Raw genomic sequence first — 23,849 nt, forward strand, 5'->3', positions numbered from 1 at the left:
CTGGAATTCATAGCCAGAAAGCTGCAGAAGCCAAGTCTTTGGGTGCATTTAAGGCAGAAAGTGATAAGTTCTTGGTTGGTAAACTTTCCAGGGACAAAAAACGAGAACGGGATTGAGAGAAATAAAAATCAGCCATGATTGCATTATTAGATTTAGAAAGAGGAACAGTTATAAACAGAATTCTGTAAATATCAGCTACAACAGAAGCAAGGGTAAAATTGAGTAGACAAAATTGTGGGAAGAGTCAAGACCCTCAGAAATGGTGACAGCAAAAACTAAAAAAGAATGGAGCACTCTTTTGTTTAAAATCACATTATACATCCCCGTCAAATCCAAAGCATAGCCCACTGGCAGAGGTTTGATCTCATACAATATCATCTGAGCCTAGTTTAAAATCGATTGGTACAATAAAAGTCATGAAGGCACTTAGTTTTGCTACAGCATTTATTGAGATGATTACATACTTAAAACCAAAATCTATAAATACGATTGCTGAAGCAATGTCAAGGTATATTTGTAATAGAAAGGGAAGAAGAGATGTAACTTAGTTTATTTATTTTGATTACACATAAGCAGCGATGGCTGCTATAATGAAACTGATTACAACAGAGTTAATACTAAAGTCCTGTGAGACCAGAAGGGCTTGCACAATCCTGAAAGTCGAAGTTTAAGGACTTGACAATGCCCAGATCTTTATACAATTTAAGCTGAAACACAAGGTGAGCAGATGTGGGAAAAGGGAAAAGCAAATGTTGATCATTACATTGAAATCCAGATGGATTCTATTCAGTTAAAAACAGAGTTAAGTTTACAAAGCTGTACAGAGGACATGCCCACTGATGGCAATTTTTTTCCACAAGGCCAGTTGTGTACACGTCCTCAACGGCAATCTGATATTTCCTAACCTGTTTTTAAATTTCTTAAATGGATTTACATTCAACCAACCTATGGCAAGGCAGCAGTATTGTGTCTTCTGTCACCTGCCAGGCCTTTAGCCCTACAGCATATTGACAGATCCACCCAGAGCATTTTCCAGTCCCATTATCAAGAGTCCTGACCTAATCTTCAGGATCAAACAGCACCTAGAGGAGACTGAAAGAGGCCACACACTGAATTGGAGTTGTCAAGCACAACTTAAATACCTGGTGTGTAGTCAGATCATGACCAATCTCTGTGAGGGTGACAAAGGAAGCCAATACAGAAAGTGGTTGGTTCCAACTATACTAGACAGAGGGTTTTCTCTCTCTCCTCCCCCCCCCCCACCCAGCCATGGGGACAACTGATAGTTTCAAGTATTTGATTCAATTTGTGCCGAATACCAGCTAGCACCAAATATTTTGTTGTGGATTAAATGGATTTGTTGTTGTCAAAACTAATGAAATGAGATACAAACAGATTACCGTGTTCTTCACTTGTGCACATTCCACTATGGTAACTGGTCATCCTGGATTAAACTGGTTTTGTAACTTACTAAATAACCCAATGTTCTTTAAATAAGGAAATTAGACTGAGGCATTTACACACAAAATGGAGGAACTCAGCAGGTCAAGCAGCAACCATGGAAATGAAGAGTCAACTTTTTGGGCCAAGACCTTCCTTCAAGACTAGAAATGTCAAAACAGATCCAATATATTTCAACTTCTAATGCTAACATCTGCTGCAAATAAACTGTCTGAGAAGACTTAACACTCACCAAAGGCAAGTAACACTCCTTGAACACAAATACACCAATCTCAGAAGAAACAGTGATTTGTGCTGAGCTCAGATTGTACTGCAGTAGTTTAAGGTCTATCACTGGACTGGGTTACTATATTGCATAACAGAAGTGGCTTAGTGAGAATGTGAACTTAGCCCGCCGACACAGAAACTGGTACACTATGCTCTCTGCTGCAAGCACTTACTGCATCAACTCTAATGCCCAACACAAGGCAATGAGGTATTGGTTTATAACAGCAGAGATTAATGTGTCAATTTAATTCATCACCGCCTTTTCCAACAGTGTAATTAGCAGTAGTGCTAACTACATCAACTAGAAATCCTCCAATACAGGGCAAGTCTCATGAGCCTAGTTCACCTCACTAAGCGCTATGGATCTTATTCTGGAAGGTTTTAGCTATTAGACCAGTTGCACAATGAAAATGGTCATTTTGTGGAGGAGGGGTAGGAATGAAGGAATCCAATTACACAGACTTCCCTAGCATGTTGAGGCTACGCAGTTTCACAGTACAACTCACACACAGGATTTGAACACAAAAATGGTCTTCAAGGCAGAAGCAAAGAATCAATTCAGCAGAATTTGAGGTGGTAAATGTGTCTGATGTCCCTCCAGAATAAAAGCCAGTCAATCAATTCATCTGTAGCACGGATGGTTCAAAGCTATAAAGAGAGAAGATAGATAAAATTATCAGCTTAACAATTAATTTTTACAGGACAGAAAACATTCAACAACCTCCAACTTCTCTTTCTTCTGTAACTTAAGTCAATCAATACCATATTGTAGCACTACACATTTAGAACATTTGCTGGAACCAGTTAAAGCTTGTGGCAAAACAAATAGATTGGGGCAGAACGAACAGTTATTGGCCAACATTTATAGTGTTTACTCCAATTATGTCAATCAACTATCATTTAAGCTTTAAAGTCAAGGTCAAATTTGTCATATTCATGAGTACAAGTATGCACAGGTGCAAAGAAAAAACATTTAGAGCAGCCTCACAGGCACATTGCATCAGATAAACAGCACTCACAAGAAAAACACATACCTAAAAAACTTAAAAGGCTGGTAGAAGATCCCCAAACATACTCAAAGGAAGAGCAATCAATGAAAGAACAGAAAAATCAGCTAAAACACATTAACAAAAAAACCTTGCACTGCAAAACGGAGTATCATATTCTAGTCCACTGACCAACAATTAAGGATAATTGGAAATAAATAGTTTAAGGGCTTGTACTAGCTAACACAGCAGATACAAAAATGAAGTTGTCCATTTTCCAACATCACTTTGGGGGAGATCAACACTGACCAATTGCAACAGCTACATCTGAACATTAGAAAGAGAAAAATACACCTTCAGCAGAATGCTGAATTAAAAGTCTCAGGAAAAGCTGCATATTTGGCAATTCCAGATAACTAACAGAGAGGTGGTCTTCAAAATCCAGAGTTTGGTTAGTGAATTTGTAAAATAGCCTGACATAAAATAGCAAACCAAATAAGTGTGAATGATCACTACCACTAATTTGATCAATCAATAAACGGATATCATGGGAGCAGATTTATGTGGGTGGGGACATGCTAAAAGATTTTTACAGATGGCACAATTTGAAACTTAGTCTAAATCTTTACTTTGAAGAGCACCATTTATTGATAGCCTTTACTTATATATAAAAAAAATCAGTGGGCCAGACAGCATCCATGGAGGCAGAGTGATAGTCCACATTAGGCATCAAGACCCTCTAACAGGACAGCACATGGAGGGACAGTAGCCAGTATAGAGACATCAGACAGAGCGTTAAGACAGAGGCTGGTGATAGGGAACCGCTCTTCGTTACCTGCTGGTCTCCATTTTGCTCCTCCCTCACTCCTGTACAACATTTATCTATCTTCTACACACCCGGTCCTGATGCAGTGTCTCAGCCAGAAATGTCAACCATTCTGTGTCTCCATTGATGTTAAATGTCACTCAGGAGTCCCTCCAGCAACAAATCTGCAGCTTTCATATTTCCAGAAACTGAGGCTCTGATTTATACACTGATTAGACAAAGGTATGAACTTCTTCCCATTGCATTACTTTTTCCTTCAAGTGTTTGACTGGACATGAACCAACAAGAGGAATGAAGACTCCTGTGTGAAATCAACTCCAGCCAAGGGAGTAAACTATACAATGAGAAGACAAGTCTGGAAAATCACTCAAAATAGACATCACATTTCAATGAAATGAATAAATAGGTAGTCTTAATTCTACTTCAAACCCAGGAACTCTGGTGCTTAGGGCATCCCATCATAACGTTAACTCAATGTTCTGTAACTTTTGCAATAGGTTATATTACAGAGAAGCAATACAGGAAAATACCAACCTAACAGAGACTCCATGTCTGGTCATTTCTCACAATCAACATACTCCACTAAGCTCTAGAGTATGAGCTTCCTGTTGGCCTTGTTCAATCTGCATGTGGACAGAAATCATTAATTAACTCACTACACCTTTGAAAATTTACAATTCAAAAGGTCTTTTGGCCCTTTACATCTATGCTGGTCAAGAAAACTGGCCATTATTCCACCTTCTAGAACCAAGGCCACAGCCTAGAGATGACAGTTCTTCAACCAAAAATATCCTTTCTAATGTCATAACTTCTAACACTATCACCCTTTCAGACAAAACCTGACCAAACAAAATACTTACCTAATATCTTCTTTAATTCTATCAGTTACTTTAAAGCTGTGTCCTGTCATCTAGTAGAAGAGTCCTTCCTACTTATTTGATCTAGATCACTCAATTTTATACCTCAATTAGATACCTTTTTGATTGACCCCTTGTTACATAAAATGATCTCAGCCACCCTATTTTTATAGCTAAAGTTTTCTTGCAACATTTTCTTGAATATTCAACATTTTCTGCAGTCATGCTACAACAATTGTACTCTTACTTTAATATGCTGTACTTGAGCTGTCGCCTAATTGGTGTTACAAGAAAAAATTTTGCGAACCCTTTGCATTTTCTGCATTAATTACTCATAAAATTTTGCCTGATCTCCATCCAAGTCACAATTATAGACAAAATCTACTTAAACTAGTAACACACATAAAATTGTACTTCTTCTAGAGTACTGATACACTATTTAAATATCACAATCTAGGTTCAAAAACGCATATGAACCTCCGGGGTAACGTCTTCTACAAAAACTACTTGGAGTCAGGTATTCTAATCAGTGAAATGAGATTGGAGGTGTGGGTTGTAGGGGTGCCCTGCCCTATACAAAAAAAAAGACACAAAGACAGATTACTGACAGAGCCTCCTCTTCTCAAGAAAGATCTGTTTATGTACACCATACCTCGATCAAAACAACTTTCAGAGGACTGTAGAAGAAATATAAAGCCACATGAAGGTGGAACAGATCACAAAAGCATTTTTAAAGAACTGAGTGTTTATCAGTCCACAGTAAGCAAAATTGTCTACAACTGGAGGAAATTCGCCATTGTTGCTACTCTCCCTAGGAGTGGGCACCTAGCAAAGATTACACCAAGAGCACAACATGCAATGCTGAAAGAGGTGAAAAAGAACCCAAGGGCAACAACAAAAGACTGGCTAAAGTCTCTGTTCATGTGTCCACTGTAAGAAAAACATTGAACAAGAACAGTGTTCATAGAAGAACACTGTGGAGGAAATCGCTGCTCTCAGAAAAAAAAAATTGCTGCATGTCTCAAGTTTGCAAAAGACCACCTGAATGTCGCACAACACTTCTGGGACTATGGACAGATGAAGCAAAAGTTGAGCTTTGTGGCAGAAATGTACACTGCTATATTTGGAGGAAAAAGGACACTGCACACCAACAACATAACCTTATCCCACTGAGGAGCATGGTGGAAGGACCTCAGGGCCTGGACAGCTTACAATCATTGAGGGAAAAATTAATTCAAAATTGTATCAAGACACTTTACAGGAGAATGTCAAGGTAGCAGTCCAGCACCTGAAGCTTAATAGAAGTTGAATGATGCAACAATGATCCAAAACACAAGAGTAAATCAAAAATGGAATGGTTTAAAAAGAAAATTTGTGTTTTGGAATGGCCATGTCAGAGTCCAGACCTTAACCCAACTGAGAAGATACGGCACTACCTGAAGACGGCTTTTCACACAAGGTATCCTAGAAATTTTAGATGACTGAAACAGTTTTGTATGAAGGAATGGTCCAAAATTCCCCCTTCCTGTTGTGCAAGTCTGATGAGCATCTAAAGGAAACATTTGGTGGAGGCTATTGCTACTAAAGGAGGTTCTTCCAGTTATTAAATACAAGGGTTCACATACTTTTTTACCCAGCCTGAACTGTGAAAAATTAAACAATGTGTTTAAAAAAGAAATGAAAAGTACAATTGTTTGTGTGATATTAGTTTACAGATTGTTTTGTCTACTACTGTGACTTAGATGAAGATCAAATGACATTTTATGATGAATGAATGCAGAAAACCAGGTAATTTCAAAGGATTCACGAACTTTTACTTGCAACTCAAGTAAATAGATAAGACAAGGTTGGATATATTCTTGCATAGTAGGGGAATTAAGGGTTATGGGGAAAGGCAGAGAGATGGGGATGAGTCCATGGCCAGATCAGCCATGACCTTATTGAATGGCAGAGCTGGCTCGATGGGCCAGATGGCCTACTCCTATTTCTTGTGTTCTTAACTGTATATTTCTAAAATAACTTGGATAAAATCTGAAGAAAGGAACTTCTGCTAATATGGGAGACCCTTTTGCATTTGTGATCAGCTATTCACCTATTCTGCAATTTGTTACTGTCACATGTACAGTTAAATGTTTGTCTTGCAAACTTTATACATATCAAATCATTACATAGTGCATTGAGATAGAGTAAAACAACGTAGGTGCAAAAGCCACCAAAAATGTGCAATACAAGTAAATGATAAAGTGAATGATCATAAAGAGGTAGATTGTGAAGCCAAGAATCCATCTTATCATACAAGAGGACCATTCAGCAGCTGAAACTGATGGGATAGAAGCCATCCTTGAGCCTGGTGGCACTTGCTTTCAGGATTATCTATCTCCTCCTTCATACAAGAAGGGAGAAGAGATAATGTGCAGGGTGGAAGGGTTTTTTGATTATGCTGGCTGAGGCAGTGAGCACAGACAGAGTACGTAGAGGAGAAGCTGGTTTTCCTAATGCTGACCTGTGCCTGCCTACAACTCTTCAGTTTCCTGCAGTCACATGCAGAGCAACTGCCATACCAAACTGTTATGCACCCAGACAGAATGCTTTCAATGGTGCATCAATAACAATTGGTAAGGGGATCTGTAAACAAACACAATTCTTCTATTCCACAGATCACTTAATATCCTCCCATATTATATATTCTCTCGTCATTGTCGCCAACCAAATGCATCACCTCAAGCATTCAATACAATATAGGGGACAAAGTTTATGAGCAAAGGACCCAAGTGATCCCAGCAAAACAAGCTGGAGATGCGGCAGACTTTTTCCATCGCAAATCAGCGAGTTGTTTTGTGATGTGAAACTCCTCCTTGCTGTGAAAGGGTGACAACCTCTCTGTCCCTTCATTGGGGAGAGCCTGTGATATGTTGAATTATCGGGGTGAACGATTAGTTTTTGTTGTACTGCAGATCATGGTCTTTCTTGAGGGTTTTGCTACCGCTTGCTTAGTGGGTGGAGAATGCTGATGCTTTTTTTGCTGAAGTAAGTGGGAGAGGGGAGAATGGGGGGGGGTGGTGTTTGGGTTTTAACATTTTTACTGTCACTCATACTTTGGTGCCCTCTTGTTTTCGTGGATGTCCGCGAAGAATATATATTGTAATAATTTCTCTGCTATTAAAAGGAACAATTGAAACACACACACAAACTGCCAGAGAAACTCAGCAGGCCAGACAACAATGGGAAAAAAAATAGTCCAACGTCTCAGGCCAAGAACTTTTGGTAGGACAGGAGAGCAGCAGGGATCATAGAGGGGGAGCAGTGAGAGAGGGTTTCACAGAGCTCCCGAAGGGAAGATTTAAACTTCTTCAGGGTAGGCATCCCTGGAAGAGACTTCACAGTATAGTAATCCAATCACAAACAAAAAAATCTGCAGATGCTGGAAATCCAAGCAACACATACAAATTGCTGGAGAACTCAGCAGGCCAGGCAGCACCTATAGAAAAAAATCAACGTTTCGAGTAGACATGTCTCAACAGGACTATTGTTGATGCTTTCTGTCTCTCAAAGCTGCAGGGAAGTTTTAGATTAGACATAACTTCCTTTAACATGTGGATTTTTTTAAGGAAACTTTTGACTATTGACTACTGTCCCCAAGCAAAACAATAGTGTGGAATAGATCATCAGAACACTGTCTCTGTGCGTAACACATGTCCAGTCAACTAGTCAGTTGCTACCAATCCCAGCCTCAAAAGGCTGACTAGTTTCCGTGTCCACCTAAGATTGTGCAACAGAAATCAGTACTGAGTATGTAGCAAATGAGTTCATGCTTCTGGTTTATATACCACAGAATTTTCTTATCATTGTTCAATTTAATTCCTACTGACCTGGTAAGAACCTTTAATGAGCCATTTCTCTGGATCAAAAGGCTCCTTAAAGGGCGAAAACAAATTTTCAAACGACTTAGGTTGATCCTGAATGTAAAGAGAAAAAAAATATAATCAGAGATCAGATGACACAAATCAGAATGCATGAAAATTTTATATAATTTAAATGACAGTGCTCTAACTCTAAGAAAATCGCATCTAGCTACACTAAATCCAACTCCTATTACAATAAAAACCATGCACTATCAAAAGATAATCATTGAAAAACATAACTTCAATTTCTTCCCCACGTGCATAAATCTATCAGAGCTCTAACAGTTTAATAGATCAAACATAGGCTAAAGATTATTTTATTTTGAAATAAATCCACATTTTTAAAGGAAGCTTTGTCTAATCTAAAACTTCTCTACAGCTCCAAGGGGGCAGCTGACAAGAAATTTGAGAGACAGAAGGCATTGACAAACTTTACAGGTACAGATATCAAGCAGTAACATATAAATCAGTGTAAATCCAAATAGTAGCTATCCTCACACAGTGACACTGTCCCTAGCAATACATGAACATGAAGATATCACTATATGCAATGACTCCACAGCACTGTACAAATCAATTCAGTGTCATCCCACGTTCAGTATCAAGAAATATATGGATGAAGGTCCAAGAGAAGGACTGGCACAACTTATTGGGCTCTTTTGAAAGGTTAGAGTAATCACTAAAAGATTTATTAAGCAAAGTTAGTATATTTGTATTTGTAACAGACACTAACCTTCACCAGAAGCTTCTCTCGACCAGCAGAAAGGCTCAGATTAGATACAAGATTGGACACTTCAGAGATACCATTCAATCCCTGTGGACAAACACAGGAAATGTTTGTGAAAAGCAAGGCTATTGAATTTTGCTATTTTGAAGTAATTTTCAATGCAACACTAAAGCTGCACAGGACTGAATGCATTTCAGTTAAACAGGCAAATATCTCAAAACATTTTGCCCAATTAGAAGTGAAGCAATGCTTAGTAAGTCATTACACCTTCTTAACCTCTTAATAGTATTAAGCTAGATATAAAAATCCAAATTGATAACAACTCAGTTAAACCTAAGTACCAATATCAGACAATCTACATTATTTGCCATTTTGGGACTGCTTTGTTTTATGGCTTTTCCATTAGAAGTTGGAATTTTTTTACAGCTTAGTACCTTTATCTTCTTGAACTCTAAATGTGAATTCCTTCCCAAAATTGCTCATCTTTTACTCAGTTTTAAAAATATACCTCACTTATCCTGGCACTATCAAATGTGACTCAGTGGCATAGGGGAATACAAACAATACAGCAAAACCAAGTTGAATTAATTGAGTCAAACAATCCCATCCAATACCACAACACCATATCCCACTCTGCTGGCCCACCTTCCTATAGGGAGGCCCAAGTTACAATAGCAGACATTTGAGAATGAAGAATTCCCAAATCTACCCCTACACTAAGCCCACACCTAGCAAAAATGACAGCCCCCTATTGTCATAGATGCAGGGCGCAATGCAGTTTGCCCAGATTCCGAGAATCATCTACAATAGCTAGGATCCTAGCAGAGATAACCCCAAGGCGGTTTGGAGGAATAACGCAGGCACTTCCAAATAAAACTGATTACTGTGATTCATCCAAAAAGATTTCATCATACACTCCTGATGAAGGATCTTGGCCCAAAATGCTGACTTTTCCTTTCCTGACCTGCTGAGTTCCTCCAGCATTTTGTGCTACTCATCATATACTCATAATGGTTTACTATGAAACATGATACCAAGTGGTTGTTCTGTTTAAAGTAACTTCACAGTTTAATGCTTTTCCTTCTCAATATTGAATTATTTACCTACATGCGACAAATAAGAAATCAACTGCTAAGCGAACAAATAGTGAAGGTATTACCATCATTCAAATCAGTTTTTTTAGGAGCAGCAAGGGAGAGGAGAGATGCTTACATGGGTTTTCTTGCGTAACAAAAATTTATTTTCCACTTCAAGCTCAGCTCCTTTCTCAGTATCCTCGTATTTTTTGGACATCAACTTATCCACTAGACTCATACGAGTGTTGAATGGAGAGCCTAACTTCAAGTCTTCCAGTGACTTTACAGGAATATTGACAGAAGACTCTGTAAGTAGCTGTTTTGCTGATTTTGACAAGGGATACAGCCACTGCTCTAATTCGACCTTCTCTGGTGCTGTAATACTTTTGTTCGGCTGGTCTGTCTGCACTCCATTCTTGTCCTTCCCTCCTTGTTTGAGAAGCCACTCATTGATTGCTTCCTTTTCACAACTCCGTCCACACACACATTCAGAGAAGCTACTGCATTGCTCATTAGCCTTACAGACATCAGCCACCTGAATTGGCAACATGGATTGCTGAAGTCGCCGAGCAGCATTTGGTGAAGCAGGCGGTGACTTTTTGGCATTGTGGTGCTCACTCAGGCACTTCAAATTTCCAAGATTTTCGATTTCCATTCCTTTTGTTTTCACTCCACAGCAACTGACACAGGATTCAGACTTGCTAGACATAAGCCACTCACTGGCAATAAACTTCTCTCTGAAAGGCCGAGTTATGGATTTCCACTCATCTTCGTCATTGCTGCCACTCAATTTTTCAGCATGTGTGCGCTTCAAATTGGAGCCACTCATTTTTCCAGTGAGTGCCCTCGGTTCTTTCTCATCTTGGTCCACAATCTCCATATCAAATTGCTCTATTAGCTCAAAACTGGAAGAACTACCAGATGATTCAGAACGTTCACGTGTAGGAGCTTCCTTGCCAGGTTTGGATTTCTGCTCAACAGGAAGGAGCCAGTGCTCAAGGCCCTGACGATGCCTCCAAGCCTGTAATTTATAGTAATTAAGATCAACTTGGACCTCACGGGCAGAACTCATGCATTGTTGTGAAGTTTTCTTCTCTGTAGCTTCATTCTTCTCTGCAGTTTCATTCTTCTCTGCAGCTTCATTCTTCAGCTCGCTAGTAAGCAGCCAGTGCTCAAGACCCTGTCGATCACCCCAAGCCTGCTCTCTGTAGTAGTCTGGGTCCTTTGGTACCAGATTACAGATGCTGGTGGTCTGGGTGGATTGTTGAGTAGTGGTGTTCTCAGCTGGATTGCTCTTTTGGTTACTGAAAGACAGCGAGTGGTCAAGGCCCTGTTGACATTCCCAAGCTCGAACATTTGATGCTGTCTGTGGAGAAAATTAAAAACTACAATCAATTTTAGATACTAACTGCAATACAAGGAATCAATGATCTCAACACTACGATAAGTTTCAACATGAATTTGATTAGTATGCATAAAATTCCAAATACAGTAAGAATGTTAATTCAGCCACTCAGGACCTGCAGATTTTCCAAGCTATCAGATGTTAATTTATTAATACACCAATACATTTCTAATTCCATATTTAAACCTGGGCACCAGGGTAGCTTGGCGGTTAGTGCAACACAGCTCAGGGAGTCAAAGAGTTCGGAGTTCAATTCTGACATCATTTGCAAGGAGTCTGTACTTCTTCCTCATGGAATATGTGGGTTTTCTCAGGGTTCTCCCCCAGTCCAAGGATGTACTGAGTATATTAAATGGCCATTGTAAATTGTCCTGCAATTAGGTAAGGGTTAAATTTGGATTTCAAGGTTACGGGACAGTGCAGTGTGAAGGGCCAGAAAAGATAATTCTGCACTGCATCTCTAAATAAAAAAAAGCTAAACATGTTATACAATAATATTTCAGTAAATGTGGAGTACCGCAGGAACTGATTCTCCACAGCTAGTGCAAATGTTTCCTAATGAGTTAATAGATTTCAAAATAGATTTCAAAAGGCAGATTATTGGAATTTTGCTATACCACTGCTCATTATCATGTTTTTCTTATAAAGTTGCCTCCAATAAGCAAACTTCCAAGATATCTTGTCAAATATAATTTAATCACCCATCTCCTAATCCAATTTTGAAGCTGTACATATTCTTAGGTTCCTACTATTTCCAGACATACTCAATTCTCTTCCTTCCTGCATGTGAGACTTTTCTCTAGTCCAAGGATGGTTCCTAACTAGATCAAGTCTCAAAAATTATTTGATGAGCCCTAAAGAATTCAAATCTCAAACATCCCCTTCTTGCTGTGTTAACATGGTCAATTCATTCCAAATGACTGCAGTCCACTTTTAAAAAATCATTCAACATACATATTTTATTAGATAACTAAAAATCATCTACCCAGTGTGAATTCAGTGTTTGATACGCCCAGATCTATACTGTGCTGGCATGATCCAATCCACATTCTCATTTAATAGTGTGTAATTGCAATTAATAACCAGATGACTTCATTAAGTTTTTCACTGCATACCAATTACTATTGATATTACTACTTGAACACTGGCTCATTTTAACAAAATGTTAATTCATTTCCTCCTATGTTGTCTAATAATATTAAACAAATCACAATCAATACTAAAGCAAAGACATTAGGGCAATGGTCCTGAACAATCCTAAATTAAGCAGCATAATAGGCCCCTCTTTTGTTTTGTAATGAATGGTTCTGTGTGAATGGCATGCAAGACAAGCTTTACACTGCACCTTGGTACATAAAGGATTATTTGTCACATGTACATCAAAACATAACACTGAAATGTACTGCTTGCATTGATAACTTAGCAGAGTCCAAGTATGTGCTGAGGGCAGCCCATACATGTCGCTGTGATTACGGTGGCAACATTGCACTCAATTTACTTGCCCTAACCCGTAGGTCCTTGGAACACAGAAGGAAACCACAGCATCTGTGGGAAACACGTAGTCACAGGGTGAACATGCAAACTCCTTTCAAACAGGTCACTGGAACTGTAATAGCATTACACTAACCACTACACTACCAGGCCATCCTACAGTACAGGTGATAATAATAATCAATTTATCAAAGGACTGATTAGGTTGCTCAGGGATTATAAAAGCAAAACCTTGATCTACCTTGAAACCATTTCCTCAAAAGTTATATCCACTAAATGTGAATGGAATCCACTAAATTAGAGACTGAAAAAAACACTCAAATACTTCAATAAACCATTAAAGTGATGTGAACAAAGGTACATGAAACCTTCCACCAAAGCTTTACAAAGCAATTAAATGAAAATATTACATTTGCTCTGTAGGCAAAGGATCTTTACTTCACACTAGGCTATACGTTATTAAGCAAAATCAACATTAACAGTACATACCAAGTACTTATTAGCAATTCTTTTTTATAATGTCATCTCTTCAGGAAGTTACTTCCTGAACATATTTCCTCATCCCTCTCAGCATTCAAAGGAAAAATTAGTTTCACGCTGCTTTCCATAGCACATTCTTGTATAACCATAGACCAGGCAGCACCGGTCTTCTTCCTCTCCATCGAAGAACCAACTTCATTCCAGGTGAAATTCCAACTTATTAGCATTTGTAATTTAGTGTATTATTTTGGTGGAAATGATTAAAACTGGTGTATGCTGGAATACTTGACCATTCTGGAGCAGCTGAACTTAAGACTGTTGATGTGAGTCGAGAATAACCATGCAGTGCCAGGAACTCAAATAAACAAGATACTAGGCCCCTGGAACCAGGAAGGAGGATGCATCTGGGAATAAATTATGAGTCCTTATAACAGGGAACAGACAGGACTATTAAAACTCGAGCTGAGAGATAATTGACGTCTTTTCAACGATTCATCACGTAATGACTGTGGGTGCTAAACAAAGTTATGTGAAGTTATTTGTCTTGCTGTACAAATGAGCTCTGTACAACCTAAAATTCAGTGTTCTGGTGGCAGTGGAGACTGCTGCAGACACTCCATGATATCGTGTTAATAAACTCTTAAAAGAAACTGTCACTCTGCTGTTCTTAATGTTTCCGTGACAATTATTTGATTGCTAATGTAGTGTCCTTTACAAAGGGGAAACATGAATCCTGAGCTTCCAACCACCCACCACTTTAATTCTCAATATCACTATCCACTGCCTCCTGGACACTCCCAACGAAGTTCAATACATTCTCAAATACAATCCAATTTTCAATTAAACACAGGATTTTCTGGGAACACAGATTATGGATGTTGTGATCTAAAGCAAATAAAAACTAAACGGCTGGAACTAAGCAGTGTCGGGATATTGAGAGACAGTAGCTTTTAGGTGGAGGCAGATGAGGAGAGAGAGACACACACACAGAGTTGGCATGGAATGAGGAGTTCAGAGAAGCAAATGGGAAGTGCAAGTGTTCCACAATGTCTAGTCTACAATTGATCCTGCCAATGTAGAGGTAGCCACAAAGAAGAGCACCAGATGCAATAGAAGTTGGAAGAAGTGGATGTAAATCATCGTCTGATCTGGATAGCTGTGGCAGTCCACAGATAGTGATACTGGCGGGATAAGCAATTCACCTTTCTATACTTGCAGAATATTTTCCTCCTTTCACTACATCATAGAACTTTTATCTCCACCTTGTTCAGATGAATGTCATCAAGAAAAGGAACATTTTTTCAGTACAGATACTGCTAGATCTCCTGAGCATTTCCAGTTTTATTTTCCAGATTTTCAGCACCTGTTGTATTTGTTTTAGAATGTTGAACAGTGTCACACAATGGGGTTGGGGAAATTTAGTGCAATACAGAGTTGCTAGCTCATCAGCACAAACAGGTCTTCTCTGTGAGGAAGTTAACTGGTGAGTGGTTTAGAAATAACAACCCTTTTATCATAAATGGAAATATTTTAATTATCAATACTCAAAGGAATGTTGTGCTATTTGTAGTTTACAAGTTCTGCCTGTGACCTCAGGTTTCCTCCCACATTCAAAGAAATTAGGATTGGCCAATTATCTTTGTTAAAGTAGAAAAATGGCAGAATCTCTTTGGGGAGGGGAAGGGTGGACTCAGTGTGGTGAAGAACCCAGTTCCAAGCTATATAATTTACAGCAAGAAGCAAAACACTGATACCTACCTGGCTGGGCGGCTTCAGTGGATAGTTTATGTTTATGAATGGCATCCGCTTCACTGGAGGGCTACACAGCCAGTCAGCAAGCGGGCATTCATTACCATTGGGGAATGTTTTCTGCAAGAAAAAGAAAGCCAATATGAATCTCAGGCGCATTAATACAAAAACAAAATAATATAGGGTTTCAAAAACTTGTCAGTAATACCCTGCAGATAGAGTAAGTGTACGTGCTAATATCAATGATAGTTCATCAGAACAATGTCCACTGAATACCACCGTCACCTATACTGCACTCTTCAAATACAGAAGCACTATAACCAAACAAGCCATATTCCTCCATTGTAGGTATAGAACACCTGTAATTCTTCCCAAGATGAAAGCTACCATTTGAAGATCATTCAATGCCACTGAAATACATAAACATGCTCCACAATACATCATTTACAAAAGAAATCTATACACATCAAATGAAACTGAAAATGTCTCAGCAAGATTACATTATAAAATAAATACTGGTTGCACAGAAAACACTGCAATATAATATCTTACCAGCACAGCAAAATATAATCAATGCTAACACTTGAAATGTAGATATTCACACATTTTTTTATAAAATGAATACCTGCTTGTCAGAATTATTAATACAGCTTTCATAATTAAGAACATAAGAAATAGGAGCAGGAGTAAGCCACCTGGTCTGTCGAGCCTGCTCCGCCATTCAATAAGATCATGGCTGATCCAGCCATGGACTCATCTCCACCTACCTTGCTTGCCTTTTCCCCATAATCCTCAATTACCCCACTATGTGAAAATCTATCCAACCTTGTCTTAAATATATTTACTGATATAGCCTCCACTGCTTCATTTTGCAGAGAATTCCACAGATTCACCACTCTCTGGGAAAAGCAGTTCCTCCTCATCTCCGTCCTATATACCTTCCCAACTCTTGAAGCTATGGCCCCTAGTTCCAGTCTCACCCACCAGTGGAAACAACATTCTTGCCTTTATCTTATCTATCCCTTTCATAATTTTTAAGTTTCTATAATATCTCCTCTCATTCTACTGAATTCCACCGAGTACAGTCCCGGGCAACTCAATCTCTCCTCGTAGTCTAACCCCTTCATCTCTATAATCAACCTGGTGAACCTCTTCTGCACTGCCTCCAAAGCCAGTATATCATTCCTCAAGTAAGGAGACCAGAACTGCACACAGTACTCCAGGTGCAGCCTCACCAGTACCATGTACAGTTGCAGCATAACTTCCCTGCTCTTAAATTCTTAAATTCAATCCCTCTAGCAATGAAAGACTTGCCTTCTTGATAGCCTGCTGCACCTGCAAACCAACCTTTTGTGATTAATGTAGTCAGCCCTCCTTATCCGCGGGGGATTGGTTCAGAGACCCCCCCCCCCCCCACGGATACCAAAAAATGCGGATGCTCAAGTCCCTTATTTTAACCTGTCCCAGTGCAGTGGACATTAGGACCTGGCGGTGCAGCTTTGAATCCGCAGTGTTTCTGCTCACGAAAATAATCACGATCACAATTCAAAATAAGGTGGAAGTAATAAAGTGATTGGAAAGAGGTGAAACGCCATCGGTCATTGGAAAGGCGTTAGGCTACAGTCAGTCAACAATCAAAACATTTTAATGAAGCATGTGAAAGGCCCTGCCCCGATGAAAGCTACAATTATTAAGCAACGCAGTGGTTTAATTATTGAAATATGTATGTTTCTTAAATGTTTTATATGCATAGAAAAGGTAAAATATGTACTATATATATTAAGAAAAATGTTTGACGCTAAATAATACCAGATGTACCTGTTCAGACTTCAAATCCGACTTAAGGACGGACTCAGGAACAGAACTCGTTCATAACCCAGGGACTGCCTGTACTTTTTAAGTCATTTCTAGATTTCTTATAATACCTAATACAATGTAAATGCTATGTAAATAGTTATTATACTGCATTGTTCAGGGAATAATGACAAGAAAAAATAGTCTGTACATGATCAAATAACCAGTGCTGGAGAGAGAACTTCCGGGTTTTCCCAATCCACAGTTGGTTGATTCCGCGCATGCAGAATCCGCGGATAAGGAGGGCCGACTGTACAAGCACTCCCAGGTCCCTCTGCACAGCAGCATGCTGCAATATTTTACTACTTAAATAATAATCTGCTCTTTCATTTCTCCTTCCAAAGTGGATTGATGTGTGTGCCTTTAGTTTGAGAGGGCATCACAAAGTGCAAAGTTACAACTGATAGAGACCAACAGCAAGGTGCTTAATAGTTAAGAATAGATAAGTTCCATAACATTCAATGGCAAATTCACTTGCAAATCAGCTTGTACTCCAGAAAACTGTGATTAATGTTGGACTTAAATTGATCCATATGTTTGGTAATGATGGGAAACTAGAATGGTGCTTTGGAAACCACAAAACCTCAGTGTCTGAAAAGCAAGCATGCAATCACCAACATTATCCAAGTTTACACTCAATTCCTGATGGAATATTTTACAATATATGTATGCGCCTACTGAGATCAAAAGCACGTATTTAGTAACGGCAGCATTCGCAAGACATTGCATGGTATTCAATCAATAAATGAACAATTAATATACAGTTAAAGTCTGAAGTTTACATACACCTTAGCCAAATACATTTAAACTCAGTTTTTCCACAATTCCTGACAGATAATCCTAGAAAACATTCCCTGTCTTAGGTCAGTTAGGATCACTACTTTAAGAATGTGAAATGTCAGAATAATATTAGAGAGAATTATTTATTTCAGCTTTTATTTCTTTCATCATATTCCCAGTGGCTCAGAAGTTTACATATACTTTATTAGTATTTGGTAGCATTGCCTTTAAATTGTTTAACTTGGGTCAAACGTTTTGGGTAGCCTTCCACAAGCTTCTCACAGTAAGTTACTGAATTCCTCCAGACAGAACTGGTGTAACTGAGTCAGGTTTGTAGGCCTCCTTACTCACACACGCTTTTTCAGTTCTGCCCATAAATTTTCTATCGGATTGAGGTCAGAAAATGATGTCAAGTCTGGTTCATCCTTGGGAGCAATTTCCAAATGCCTGAAGGTATCACGTTCATCTGTACAAACAGTAGTACACAAGTATAAACACCATGGGACCACGCAGCCATCATACAGGTCAGGAAGGAGACTCATTCTATCTCCTAGAGATGAATGTACTTTGGCGTGGAAAGTGCAAATCAATCCCAGAAAAACAGCAACGGACCTTGTGAAGATGCTGGAGGAAACAGGTGGACAAGTATCTATGTCCACAGTAAAACCAGTCCTATATCAACATAACCTGAAAGGCTGCTCAGCAAGGAAGAAGTCACTGCTCCAAAACCACCATAAAAAAGCCAGACCACAGTTTGCAAGTGCACATGGGACAAAGATCTTACCTTTTGGAGAAATGACCTCTGGTCTGATGAAACAAAAATTGAACTGTTTGGCCATAATGACCATTGTTATGTTTGGAGGAGAAAGAGTGAAGAACGAAGCCGAAGAACACCATTCCAACCGTGAAGCATGGGGATGGCATCATGTTGTGGGGGTGCTTTGCTGCAGGAGGGACTGGTGTACTTCACAAAATAGATGGCATCATGAGAAAGGAAAATTATGTGGATTATTCAAGCAATATCTCAAGACATCAGTCAGGGAGTTAAAGTCCTCGGTTGCAAATGGGTCTTCCAAATGGACAATGACCACAAGCATAACTCCAAAGTTGTGGCAAAATTGCTTAAGGACAACAAAGTCAAGTTATTGGAATGGCCTTCACGAAGCCCTGGCCTCAATCCGATAGAAAATTTGTGGGCAGAACTGAAAAAGTGTGTGCAAGCAAGGAGGCCTACAAACCTGACTCAGTTACACCAGTTCTGTCTGGAGGAATGGAACAAAATTCCAGCAACGTACTGTGAAAGCTTGTGGAAGGCTACCCAAAACGTTTGACCCAAGTTAAACAATTTAAAGGCAATGCTAACAAATACTAACTTAGTGTATGTAAACTTCTGACCCACTGGGAATGTGATAAAAGAAATAAAAGCTGAAATAAATCATTCTCTCTACTGTTATTCTGACATTGCACATTATTAAAATAAATTAGTGACCCTAACTGACCTAAGACAGGGAATGTTTTCTAGGATTAAATGTCAGGAATTGTGAAAAACTGAGTTTAAATGTATTTGGCTAAGGTGTGTGTAAACTTCTGACTTCAACTGTACTTTGTAAATTCCAGTAAATACAGGATAATCAAGAGCAAAACAATCAACACATCAGAATTGCAAATGATGTAATATGGGACATATCTAAAAAGATGGTTTACCTTTGCTAGCATTGGTACAAAGCAGTAATCCAGATCAACTGACATGCCACAAGTACTCTTGCAGTCCTTTTCTGAACCCTACATCAGACCAGAAATTAATTCCTTTGATTTTAGGCAGACAATAAACATCAGTGCTACCAAACTTCCACCCACGTTTATATGTGGTATGAACACAAACTTATTTGCTATCCTAAAAATGTGTTGGGTCACCTTAAAATTTACTTTAATAAAAAGGTTTAAATTCAGTCCAGAAACCAGACGGTTACCTCTACTCGGATTAAAATGTGTCACTTCTCAACATGGCTTAAAATACAAGACAAAGTGTCCAAATCCCCAAAAAAAACATTGTGGTTATAATAGAGAAATCATGAATATGTCCATCACTATGGCTACGAAAGCAGTTTTTGCATTTCAAACAGCATAGGTAGCAGGGTCATTGAGCCGACGCCTAGTAGGAGTAAGGGAGAGAAGAACCTTCCTGGGAATATCATAACAAAAATGTATTACCTAACCCTACATTCTTGAGATTAAGTTTACATCAAGAGATCTGGCTTTATTATGCAAATGAATGTAGGATCTAACCTGGACACTTACAACACCCATAAAGAGAAGTAACCTGCAACAATGTCTGTAGTGAGATGCTGAAGATGTTCTATAGGTCAGTTGTGGAGAGCGCCCTCTTCTTTGTGGTGGCGTGTTGGGGAGGAAGCATTAAGAAGAGGGACGCCTCACGTCTTAATAAGCTGGTAAGGAAGGCGGGCTCTGTCGTGGGCAAAGTACTGGAGAGTTTAACATCGGTAGCTGAGCGAAGGGCGCTGAGTAGGCTACGGTCTATTATGGATAACTCTGAACATCCTCTACATAGCACCATCCAGAGACAGAGAAGCAGTTTCAGTGACAGGTTACTATCGATGCAATGCTCCTCAGACAGGATGAAGAGGTCAATACTCCCCAATGCCATTAGGCTTTACAATTCTACCGCCAGGACTTAAGAACTTTTTAAAAGCTATTATTAATGCTTTTTGAGACGGTGAGTTAGATGCATATCATATTTTTTTTTACTGAGTTAAGTATTGTATGTAATTAGTTTTGCTACAACAAGTGTATGGGACATTGGAAAAAAAGTTGAATTTCCCCTTGGGGATGAATAAAGTATCTATCTATCTATCTATCTACATGTGCAAGTAAGTCTGTGATCCCTTTGACATTAACTCATTTTCTACATTAATTGCTCATAATATGTGGTCTGATCTTCATCTAAGACAATAGACAAACACAATCTCTTAAACTAATAACACACAAACAATTGTACTTGCTACTGTTTTTATTGAGCACATATTTAATGATTCACAGTCCAGGCTGGAAAAAGTACATAAACCCTTGTATTTTATAACTGGTTGAACCTCCTTTTAGCAGCAATAACCTCCACCAAACATTTCCTCTATCTGCTAATCAAACTTGCACAATACCATAAGATATAGGAGAAGCCATTCAGCCCATCAAGTCTGTCCCGTCAATCATGCGCTGATCCAATTCTTTCAGTCATCTCCACTCCCCTGCCTTCTCCCCATACCCTTTGATGTCGTAGCTAATCAGAAACCTATCTACCTCTGCCTGAAATACACCCAATGACTTGGCCTCCACAAGCTGCTCATGGCAACAAATTACATAGATTTACCACCCTCTGACTGAAGTAATCTCTCCACATCTCTGTTCTAAGTGGACGTTCTTCAATCCTGAAGTCATGCCTCTTGTCCTAGACTCCCCCACCATGGGAAATAACTTTGCCCTATCTAATCTGTTCAGACCTTTTAACATTTGGAATGTTTCTGTGAGAACCCCCACATTCTCCTGAACTCCAGGGAATACAGCCCAAGAGCCGCCAGTCATTACTTATATGGTAACCCTTTCATTCCCAAGGAGGAATTTTAGACCATTCCTCCATACAAAACTGTTTCAGTTTATCAAAATTTCTGAGATGCCTGAACAACCCCCTTCAAGTCATGCCACAGCATCTCAATTGGGTTAAGGTCTGGACTGACTTGGCCATACCAAAACACAATTTTTCTTCCTTTTAAACCATTCTGTTGTTGATTTACCCTTGACTTTCAGATCATTGTCTTGCTGCATCATCTAACTTTTATTAAGCTTCAGTTGATGGACCGCTACCCTAACATTCTCCTGTAAAATGTCTTCATACAGTTTTGAACATATTCCTTCAATGACTGCAAGCTGTCCAGGCCACAAGGCAGCAAAACAACCCCAAGACATGACACTCTTTCCACAATGCTTCACAGTTGAGATGAGGGTTTGATGTTGATGTGCACTGCCCTTTTTCCTCCAAACATAGCAGTGTGCACTTCTGACACAAAGCTCAACTTCCATCTCATCTGTCCAGCATTGTGGAATATCCAGATGGATTTTTGCAAACTGGAGACGCACCAATGGGTTTTTTTGAAGAGCTGTGGTTTCCTCCGTGGTGTCCTTCCATGAACACAAATCTTGTCAGTGGTTTTCTTATAGTGGACTCATGAAGAGAGACTTAAGGAAGTTCCAGAGATTTCTGCAGTTCTCCTACTGTTACTCTTGGGTTTTTCTTCACCTTCTTCAGTACTGAACATTGTAGCAACAGTGCTGAATTTCCTCCATTTGTAGACAATTTCTCTTCCCATGGACTGATGTACACTCAGGTCTTTAGAAATGCTTTTGTAGCCTTTTCCAGCTTAAACATCTCTACATTCTTCTAAGGTCCTCCAAAAGATGTCTTCATCAAAGCATGGTGCACATAAGCAGATCTTTCTGACAGAGCAGGCTCTGTCAGTAATCTGATTTTGTGGGTCTTTTTTAATAGGGCAGGGCACCGCTACAACCCACACCTCCAATCTCATCTCATTGATTGGAACATCTGACTCCAAATAGCTTCTGTAGACAGCATTACCCTAGAGGTTCACATCCTGTTTTACAACTAGCCTGTAATTATTTAAATAGTGTACTCAGTATTGACTAGTAGTAGTACAATTCTCTGTGTGATATTAGCTGAGATAGCGTTTGTCTATTATTGTGACTTAGACGAAGATTAGACCGTGTTTTATAAGTAATTAATGCAGAAAATCAGGTAATCACAAAGGGTTCACAAACTGTTTCTTGCAACTGTAGCTAAGAGACTAGTGAATGTTTAAGAAATAGTGCATCCTTCAACTAAATGGACACAAAATAAAGCATATTCACCCCCCCCATCTTAAAAGCATCCTCTAATGAAGGAAAAAACAGATGCTTCACCCCACCTATTCATTATAACAATAAATATTTCTTAATTTAAGAAAGGTTAAGACCATTACCGGAGTTTTAATGGCCCCAAAGCTTGTAATGGCTTGGCGGAGTGAAGGGACATCAGCTTCAAAATTCAGGATTGGAGATTCTTCTGGTTTCAGGGCCAGGTTCTTCAATCTGGAAATGGAGACAAGTTTTAATACCAATGTGTTTATAAAAGGTTTTATTGGTTATTTAAGATTTTGTTTGGTGAAACATGCTCATTCTGGTGCTATTAACTAAGTCAATGCATCTCACACTTCCATTCAACTGTGCACCAAATTGAGCTTGTTTACTTTTTCCTTAATATCAGATTCATGCCAACTCCCATTAGCCTCATTTTCCTAAAACTCAGTACTTTCACATATCCATCAATGATCTTTTAATTCTTTTGCCACTTATCATTTGTTGATTACAGTAACCAATTAACTAAACAATCAGTATGTCTTTGGGATGTGGGTTGAACCTAGAGCACTCATAGAAAACCCAGATCCATGAAACTAAGGCAAGAGTATTAATGCGATGCTTCTGATAGCTACTTATATCACAAGTCTTATATTTCTCATTAGAGATCACGTTGGGAACAATAGCAATGAAAAGCTGCCACCATTTGAAGCAACTCACCTCTCCAGGCAGGCTGTAACTTCACTTGTTGGATGGCTGTTCTGGGGATATTCCAATTGATGAATAAGGCAATTGAATTGACCAAGCAGCTGGGAAGAAATGAAAATTTGCATTGATAGATTTATAAAGCATTTATATAAGCATATGTCAAAGTTCCTTTATGAGATTAATTGATAGACTAATAATTATATTAAAGGACTAATAATTCAGAGTCCTGACCAAATTATTTGGAGAAAAGAGTTCAAAGTACTCCATAGTTAGCTGATAGACTTTGCATGCAAACTTACATGACTATGAAAACATGAGATTTATAAAATCCTAACTAGTATGTTAATGTCATTTGAAAACAAA

The 23,849-nt window shown here is 38.9% G+C and overlaps 1 protein-coding gene across 3 annotated transcripts in view; it reads right to left on the reverse strand.

The window, feature by feature from the left end:
* Positions 1–426: 426 nt before the first annotated feature.
* Positions 427–23,849, reverse strand: part of ncoa4 (nuclear receptor coactivator 4) — a 42,776-nt gene continuing 19,353 nt past the window's right edge. For 2 of the 3 annotated variants that reach the window (XM_073025231.1, XM_073025230.1), the window contains exons 4-12: positions 23,499–23,587; positions 22,904–23,012; positions 19,566–19,643; positions 15,237–15,347; positions 10,239–11,468; positions 9,033–9,113; positions 8,267–8,353; positions 4,075–4,163; positions 427–2,376 (exon numbers count right to left, since the gene is read on the reverse strand). In XM_073025231.1, coding sequence (XP_072881332.1) covers positions 4,110–4,163; positions 8,267–8,353; positions 9,033–9,113; positions 10,239–11,468; positions 15,237–15,347; positions 19,566–19,643; positions 22,904–23,012; positions 23,499–23,587 — 1,839 coding nt within the window. In that variant the 3' untranslated portion in view covers positions 427–2,376; positions 4,075–4,109. The remainder of the gene's footprint in view (positions 2,377–4,074; positions 4,164–8,266; positions 8,354–9,032; positions 9,114–10,238; positions 11,469–15,236; positions 15,348–19,565; positions 19,644–22,903; positions 23,013–23,498; positions 23,588–23,849) is intronic. The other variant, XM_073025232.1, reaches the window with a different exon arrangement.

The sequence above is a fragment of the Hemitrygon akajei genome, chromosome 21, assembly GCF_048418815.1.
Source record: "Hemitrygon akajei chromosome 21, sHemAka1.3, whole genome shotgun sequence".
NCBI lineage: Eukaryota > Metazoa > Chordata > Chondrichthyes > Myliobatiformes > Dasyatidae > Hemitrygon > Hemitrygon akajei.